This window comes from Oryzias melastigma, linkage group LG20 (genome assembly GCF_002922805.2).
Source record: "Oryzias melastigma strain HK-1 linkage group LG20, ASM292280v2, whole genome shotgun sequence".
NCBI classification, from domain to species: Eukaryota; Metazoa; Chordata; class Actinopteri; order Beloniformes; family Adrianichthyidae; genus Oryzias; species Oryzias melastigma.
In genome coordinates, this window is record NC_050531.1 from 14,581,742 (window position 1) to 14,590,232 (window position 8,491).

Here is an 8,491-nt window from a genome sequence, read left to right on the forward strand (position 1 = left end):
TCTTTCTCCTCTTCTGTGTCATCTTCATCATCGTCGTCATCCAGCAGAACAAAGTTCTTGTCCTCTTCAAGGTGTGGCTAAAACAACAAGAAAGAAACAGATGTAAATATTCTTTAGTGTGAATGAATAAAAAAAGCTCTGCGTTTGGTGTTTACCGTGACGCCCTCGGTGGACTTCAGGGCGAGCAGCATCACGGTGGTGATGGCGGTCAGATGGGGAGTTATGGATTCAGGGCAGATGGTGGATACAGCAGAATACAGACTGTACCTGTGGAGAAAAGACAGAAGATGAGACAAGATTACAATCAAGGAATTCAGCATGAGGGGTGGGCATCTGCAAATGATAAAATGTAATATAAAGGGCTTTTTAATTTATTACTAGCATTTTTAACAAACTACATTTTTAGGTTTTAAATAGTTTGTTTACTTACGGGGAATTTTTAACCAATTTCTTTACAGATATTCAGTTGCTTGCAATTTTTAACAACAGAACGGCATCAAAATGAACAGTAGAATCAAATATTTTCATAACAAATCAGTTTTTTTCCCTTTAGATTAATGTAAATTTATTTAAAGAGTACTGCTATAACTGTGTCTGTTCCTATCTTAAAATAAACAGATACTTGAATTATTGTGGAGGGATTATTAGCATTACTTTTAAAATATGAATATTTTGCAGATAGATAAAAAAAACATATTTAGGGAAGAATGGAATTAATTTTTTCTATTACATCAAGGTAATATCCACAATCCAAAAACTTTAATCCAGAGAGATTAAATCAACAGTGGAGATCACAAAGACACTAACATGGAACTTAGTAAAAGCTCCAAAAGATCAACTGTTATTTTTAGAAACTTTAGAACAATCAGAGTATACTGAATAGAAATGGAAAATCAGGATGTGTTGATTTTAGTGTTTCTTGCTGCACTGATCTGTATGACGGGCAGAGTTACGTACGTGCATCGCCTCAGGTCGGGGTCATCGATGGCATCGGTGAGGTTCATGCCCAGCTGGATGCACTCTGCAGCGAGGGGACTGAAGACATCTTTGCCGACGGTGCGTGCCAGAACAGACAGAGTATCTAAGAGGATCAGAAAAAATTAGAATGAGTGCAGACCGGAAGTGCTTCAAAAATAAAAACTCAAAGCTGTGGTCAAAGGTGGAATAAAAATGTTAAAAAACAGTTTTACAAACCCAAAGACTGAGTTTGAAGGGGCCTCATCTCTTCTGTGGTGGCAGTCAGGAAACCCTTCAGGCTTTCAATGATTGGGGGAAAATAGGGAACCAGCAACTCTTTGGCAGCATTGGCTGATAAAAAGTAAAATGGAAAAGTTGAAAAAATATAATCAGCTGGGGCTCAAATTAAAGAGTCGAATATTTTTGGGACTGTAAATCCATACCTATGGCGCCCAAAGCTGACACGACCAGCTCTTTAATCTTGAGCTTGTTGGTATTGTTAAGAGTAGACAGCATTGTCTCCATCAAAGTAGGAAGGTAAGGCTCAATATCAGCTCCTGGTTGAGTAAATAAACTCTCAAATTAACTCTGATTTTTATTAAGAATTCTAAAGATTTCAAAGGACATTTTTGAGGCTGTGCGGTCAAACTTATTAAGCTTACCCAGATTCTCCATGAAGTTCTCTAGAGCATAGAAGGCTCTGGTAACGTGTCCAACCTTCTCCTCATTCAGCGAAGAGAGGTAACCCAAGAGCAACGGCATCAACTCCGAACAGTATTTACTCACTTCAGGCTGGAAAACAGATAATTTAAAAAAGAAATCTTAAAATTCTGTTGGGAGCACAGAGAAACATTTTAAAACCAGTCCATCATAAATAGGTTCAAAGCTGGACATCTTAAGGTGTGGATGACAGTCAGGTGAGGACTCACCTGCAGGTGTTCGGAGAACTGCCCGAGAGCAAACAGAGCAGCACTACGAACCACTTGACTGCTGTCTGACAGACACCGGCAGACAGTCTGGAGTACAGAGGAGAGCATGCTGCCAAAGAGGGACACAGACAAAAAAAACAACATTTTTTGCATCATTACTGCTGTCACACACACAAAAAAAAAATCCCAAACTTAAGAGGAATCTGAGGTTTGTTTCTGAACGCACTTGGTTCGGATGTGGTCAGCACATCCCTCAGCCAGCACAGCCAGACACATCAGACCCCCCTTCTTTTGGTAGGGGTTTTCACTGGAAAGGCAGGCTTGAGTGAGGGGTATCTAAAACATAAGATTGAATCTGTGTTACTACATGTGGGCTGCAATTAACTATTAAAAACAGGTAGATCAGTTGATTAGTCAGCGAAGTAAACCCCTTACCAGGTGGTGGAAGAGTTTCTCTGGAGGCATGTGGAGAGCCATGGTGTCAATCACCTGGAAACGGACAAACATAAGATGATCTAGATCGATTCTTTCTAAGTCCAACACTGGAAAAAAAAATATACACATATTCTCACCTGAGCAGAACAGTGTTTGGGATTAGCATTGTCTGTGGTGTCATCGCTGTCGCCATCCTCCTCATCTTCAGGGTCGTGCTCACCCGGTGGGGGGGCTGCAGTCAGGATTGGGAAAAGAGCTTTGAGAATGGGGCCCAGCAGCTTCAGCTTCAGCACAGACTAGAAAGAAGAAACAGAAATGCGACATGGATTCCAACGTGGATTTTTTATGCAACTAAAATGCCAATTGTAGGTAATATTTTGCAGTTCATTACAAACTGCTGATCATAATGATCGGTGACTCTACCTTACTCCTCAGCTTGATCAGGAAGGTGATGCAAGAAAGGGCTTTGACTCGCAGAGCGTCGCTCAGTGTTGTGTCACTGGCCACCTGAAGAACCCATGTTGAAAGAATTCATCTAATACAATTGGAACGTGTCCTTCAAAATAAAAGTCAAAAATATATCTCCATCGACTCCAAAGTTACCTCAAGGCAAAAGTGGACGATGTCGGCAATGTGAGGGACAATGACGGATACTTCAATCTCCATCAGCTCAATAAACACCTCCATGGCTTCAGTGGCTTGATCCTGGGAAAACAAAAACTTTTTGATGAGATCTTAATTGTCACTTAACAAAAAAAAGGCTTAAATATCATAATTTACCTCATTGGCCTTGATGAGGTGTTTGAGAGCAACAATAAGGCCTGGGATAATAGAACGCATTTGTTTCTGGAGAACATAATAAGCCATGTTAGTCATTCCTGTTAATATTATAAACACATGTTTAATATAATTAAGGGTTCAAGAAAAGAGACTTCTAATTGGCCTCACCATTTCTTCAGTACCAATGAAAGCCGTAATCCCGATCAGGGTGAGGATGCAGTAATAGAGCGCTGTGGGGTTGTTGTGGTCCTGCAGGGCGGTACTGAGCAGCTGCAGCAGCTCGCAGTAGTGAGGCTGGAAGGATGTGGGGTTGGACTCTACCACCTTATTCAACAGCAAGAGGCCAACCTGTTCAGATGAAATAAATGTTTCCAATTCTAAATTTCAATTTTGACTATTTCATGTTTTTTCTAAACCTATTAAATCATACATTTTATAGTGAGGTTACTATTTAAAGATACACACCAAAGCGTTTGTTTCTGAAAGCTCACCTGTCTGTCATGAGGGTTTGTGCTCTTAGTGGCCTGACTTAGAAGCTGCAGCAGGGCAGGCCAGCGGTCGGGTGTTTCGTGTTTGACCATGACTGCACACAGCTGGGAGAGTGCATGCTGCACAGTGTGACTACAAACAAAGGTGGAAAGGTCACAGAACACGCCACGCGACATTTCATGTTGAAGACAGCAGCAGAACTGGTGTTTAAGTCCAAATGCTTACTCGGTTTCCTGCATGAAGGCTTGCAAAACCACTGCTTTGAGGCTAAATGACAAAAGGTGACATTACCATCACAACTAGGTCACAGACATAAAAATATATTCTTTTTGAGAGGAATGAAATTAAAAAAATATGCAACCTCTCTCTATTATTGGAGTTGATCTTCTTCCAGTGCTTCTTCACTTTGAGCCTTAACGTCACCGTCGCTGTCTGACGAATCTGCAAGTCAACAATCAAAATAACAGAGTTACGTTTTCATAGGCAGGGTGAAGACGTCTGCAGTTTAAAAAGATTTCAGCCGAAACGTAAATGATGTGACTTTCACATTTCAGATGATTTAGCGCCACCATTACAGCACAACAGAGAAAAAAATGACCTGAATATTTATTTCTAAACATTAAGTTTAGATTTATAACTTTCAGCCTCAAATGAGTTTTTAGGACTTTAAAATAAAGAAAATAGTCAGTAGGTTTCCTGATGGCTATCCTTAAAGATCCACTTTGATGAAAACTGTGTTTTTTGTGTTTTTAAAATGTTCTTGTGGGATTTTTCTGATTATGGAGGATATATATCTAGAAAATTAAGCTTAAAAATTTTATTTCTGAATATATTTTTTAAATTCAAATTGTTATTCAGGAGCAGTCATAAACATGCTATTTGAAAAAAAATTGCAGTTGTGACGTAGGTGCTACAATTGGCAGCTTCCTATTCTGATATATCCACTTGTAGAAAACTAGATTCAACTACGTCTTTGTTTTTTTCATACAAGTTGGCTCAAAACTGTACAGCTGGATAGCACCAACATTGCTCGCCATTTTTGTTGCACCGCTCATAGTTAGGTTGGGGTTGTGAGGGGGTGTAAGCTAGCAGGAGAGAGTGTAAAGAGATGGGTGACAGGAAGAGGGGGCGGGCTTACTCAGTGCCCACCCACAACAGAGGCAAATTTCTAGTGAACTACTGCCGCTCTGCAGAAACTATGTCCCAGAAAACGACAGATTGTTGGATTTAAGCTAAAAACGGCATATCATAATAAAAAAGACCAATGGGAACGCTTTTAAAATAGATCAAAAGATGATAAAGTTAGTCTTTGGGAGCTTCCTAGAGAAATTCTTGCGACCTGCACGTTCAAAAATGTTTAAATTTAGGGATTATACCCTAATTTAGATTGTATTGTGGTGTAGTAGACTAAGAGGAGTTTCTCAGATCCCAGTCTTTTCTGACACAGGTCTGCTATATCTGGAAACAATTGCTCTCCCTGGGTCGTGTTTGTATATAAATATAAATGTGTGTGTGTTCACATTCTGTAAATACCAGGGGGTTTTGGGAGCCGCTCAAGACAGCACACAGGGCCGGTACCACGGCTGGGTCTTTGCAAGCCTGCTTCAGCTGGGCGGTGGCCTAAAAATGGGACAAAAGGAGGATGATCCATTGATACGGGGTGCAACTGAAAAACAGCTGTCAGGAAACAAGACAGTCAAAATGAACTTTTTAAGCTAGCTACACCACTGGCATCAACTGAAACCAGTCATTGACAGAACTTTTGGGGGGTTACCTGCTGGATAGCGGCATTGTCAGGCTGTGTCAGCTGTAAGAGAAGTCGCTCGAGTTCCTCTGACATCTTTAAAGCCTAGAAGTGAATCTTTTTAAGCCCGTTACTGTCAATCTATTTAAGAAAAAGAGGCAAAATAACGAAGGAGATTGCCTTATCCAACGCGTCGGCTGCACGGTCGAGTTGTACGTGAAATCGAGTCGTTTACTTTTGTTTTTTAAATAACTTTTCTGCGTTTGTCGCGAAAACGCGGCTACAAACGGTCAAAAGATGTTCGAGCCTCGAGCTCGGCTTGGCCACCGGCACGCGGGACAGTTGGAAGAGGCACCAGAGTTCCATGCGTGTTGCGTTAAAGGGACATGGGAATTTCAGAGTTTTGAATCACACAAAAACAAAACAGCGCCCTCAGATGGAGAGGAAGACAACCTGCAAGACATTTGAATCCATTCAAATCTCCTTTTTAAACGGGTTTCTGAGACAGAAGAGAAAAAAAAAAAACAGGCAATTGTCAACCCAGACAAAATTTGCATGAGAAACAAATATTAACCAAAGCATTCACTTTTATTAGACCCGATGACAAGTAACAGCATCACGAGGCTGCTTTGGTCTTGATTACAACACAAACCAAAACACTAAAAAAAAGGCTCTAAATTGTATTGTCACAAATAATTTATTTTAAATCCATAAACAAACACTAAGTAAATAAATAAATATTGGCCCTGCAAAAGACTGGCAGCCTGTCCAGGGTGTTTCTTGCCTTTGCCCAAAAGTGGCCGGGTTAGGCTCCAGCACTCCTGTGACCCTGGAAACAACATTTTGTGCATGGCAGTGTAGGCAACAAAACATTTGCTAATGCTCTGTTTAATTCAATTTCATTGTGACTATGAAGCATAGTATAACTTACTATAATACGTGATTATGACAAACATGATTGGTTCTAGCATGTCCTAATGTAGGAGCGGATTCAAAGATGAATGATTGCCTCAGACCCCCAACACACTAAGGACCTCACACTGGGGCCCCAATCTGAACACAAAATAAAAGTGTTATGAAATGGTGTTTTAAAATAAAATAAATGTGTACCGTGCAGAGCGGGAGTTTTAAAAATAAAGATAAGTAAGCTTTTACAGTATTTGAAAGGTAAATATATTTTTTTAATTACAACCCGCAGTTTCGTGTAGTTACTGGTTACTATCTCGTGCATGCAGGGTTGCAGGGGCACAGGTTTTTCTTTTCTTTCTTTTTTTTTTACTTTGAAATCACTCCATACTATAAAAAACATTAACCAAATAATAAAAGTTATCTATGCTTGTTTGGTTAAATGTTTTGCTGTCAATTTGATTTTGTATTTTTGGAAATAGAGTTGGAACATAAAACCAGATCAAACCGACCACCATGAATGTACTTTACACAGTCTTTTGAGCCCTGAATGTCAAAGTAATGTTGGTTCAGGTCTGACTCCCAAACTCTGAGATAGACGCATTTAATTATTAAACCTCACAGTGATGCTAATGCACTGCCCACCTGTTTACCCTCACCCAATGCACACTGGACACCAACTCCACTCTGTTCCTCACAGGATCAGACAAACACACCCTGTCCATCTGGTGACTGGATTGAAATGCTAAATGTGCCATTAGGGTCACTCTTCTCATTTCATTTCAGCATTTACAGATTATTATCATGTCAATGCAGCACAGGGAGGAACACACAAACAAGACTGAGAGGCTAACTAGCACTAATCTAATTCATCTTTATGAAAAGGGATGTAAATAGAGAGAAAAATGCTTACAAACATGTCCAAGTCTGCACAAGAAGAGACTTCAAAAAATAATTATTGTTGTTCTGCTTTTCCAACTTTTAAATTAATATTTTCAAAAAAGTTAAGCCCTAAATGTACAATAATAGCCTTTACCTACAATATAAACAACGCCTTAAGCTTGCTCTTTTAGGATATTTCTTTATAGGTAGTTACGCAACCTAACAAAGCAACGTCATGTCTAAGGGAAATGTGTAAATGCTGTCTGTGGTGCTAAGAAATCTAAACATGAAATAAAACCAAAATGTAAAACCAAAAAAAGGAAAATTGAAAAGTCCAATTTAGAAGTGAGTTTTAAAATCCTAATTCATATAATGTTACTAACAGTTCTGTTTGCACAGCCAAGACGCAATGCATGGAGTAATGCAAATCCTGAATCAAATCTCTTTATATTACAAAAAAAAAGAAGAAAGAAGTTATCTCGCCCAAAAGCCACACCAAATATATTGATTAAAACCTTGCAAAACGGATCATCAAGGTGTAAAATGTACTTTTACCGGCTGAAAATGTTATGACATCTGTCAACACAAATCCATATATGAGCACATTACAACTATTCAATACTGAAATTTAGCCAATATAATGCTATTATGCCTCTGTGTCAGTAAGTAATTTATTTTTTAAGTTTAGAAATGTCAAATACAACTTTATGGATGGGCACATTTGGCATAAATATTTGGATATTAAACATTTTTTATTTAGAATAAAATGTAATTAGTAGATTGCAGCCTGAATTTCAGATTTATTATTATCAATTAAACAAATGCTGAAATCTGCCACCCCTTCCTTGTTATTATTGATATTTTTTATTTTACATAAAATTTACAGTAGAGCATATGTATTTAAAATTGCAGGAATATAAATGGCTTAGAACATAGCAGTAAACATGAACAAGATTTCAAATAAGAATAAAGGGAAAAAACAACAGCAAACAATGTATATTTAGGCAATTCACATTCTTCTACAGAAGTTTTTGATTCTTAAAACCAACATAAACTTTCGGCACTTTCAAAACACGACATTCATTTATGTAAAATGCTTATATATGTAAAAAAAATAAATAAATAAATAAATAAGCAATTAAATTTCAGATTTGTAGTGAGGAAGCTTTGAACTCGCGATGATTAATGTCCTTTTATATTGAAAATGTCCCCAATGTTTTATTTTGAATATAGTACTTAGTTTCCTGTCTGTTGACTCAGTTGTCTGGCTAAAGTAGAAACCGATTTATTGATTATCAAACAACGATTATCTGAAAAATAACCGGACGGCTTTATTTACCATTTGGGGTCCGGTTGAGGGAGGGAAGAA

The 8,491-nt window shown here is 38.5% G+C and overlaps 1 protein-coding gene across 1 annotated transcript in view; it reads right to left on the minus strand.

Annotated features, from left to right (window-relative positions):
- Positions 1 to 5,707, minus strand: part of ipo4 (importin 4) — an 11,348-nt gene extending 5,641 nt beyond the window's left edge. The window contains exons 1-18 of the mRNA XM_024280562.2: positions 5,365 to 5,707; positions 5,124 to 5,210; positions 3,952 to 4,031; positions 3,816 to 3,857; positions 3,593 to 3,722; positions 3,270 to 3,449; positions 3,102 to 3,167; positions 2,925 to 3,026; positions 2,745 to 2,828; positions 2,459 to 2,617; positions 2,322 to 2,375; positions 2,113 to 2,222; positions 1,887 to 1,995; positions 1,620 to 1,749; positions 1,401 to 1,514; positions 1,195 to 1,308; positions 958 to 1,081; positions 156 to 267 (exon numbers count right to left, since the gene is read on the minus strand). Of these exons, the coding sequence (XP_024136330.1) occupies positions 156 to 267; positions 958 to 1,081; positions 1,195 to 1,308; positions 1,401 to 1,514; positions 1,620 to 1,749; positions 1,887 to 1,995; positions 2,113 to 2,222; positions 2,322 to 2,375; positions 2,459 to 2,617; positions 2,745 to 2,828; positions 2,925 to 3,026; positions 3,102 to 3,167; positions 3,270 to 3,449; positions 3,593 to 3,722; positions 3,816 to 3,857; positions 3,952 to 4,031; positions 5,124 to 5,210; positions 5,365 to 5,430 (1,863 nt within the window). The 5' untranslated portion in view covers positions 5,431 to 5,707. The remainder of the gene's footprint in view (positions 1 to 155; positions 268 to 957; positions 1,082 to 1,194; positions 1,309 to 1,400; positions 1,515 to 1,619; positions 1,750 to 1,886; positions 1,996 to 2,112; positions 2,223 to 2,321; positions 2,376 to 2,458; positions 2,618 to 2,744; positions 2,829 to 2,924; positions 3,027 to 3,101; positions 3,168 to 3,269; positions 3,450 to 3,592; positions 3,723 to 3,815; positions 3,858 to 3,951; positions 4,032 to 5,123; positions 5,211 to 5,364) is intronic.
- Positions 5,708 to 8,491: the final 2,784 nt, after the last annotated feature.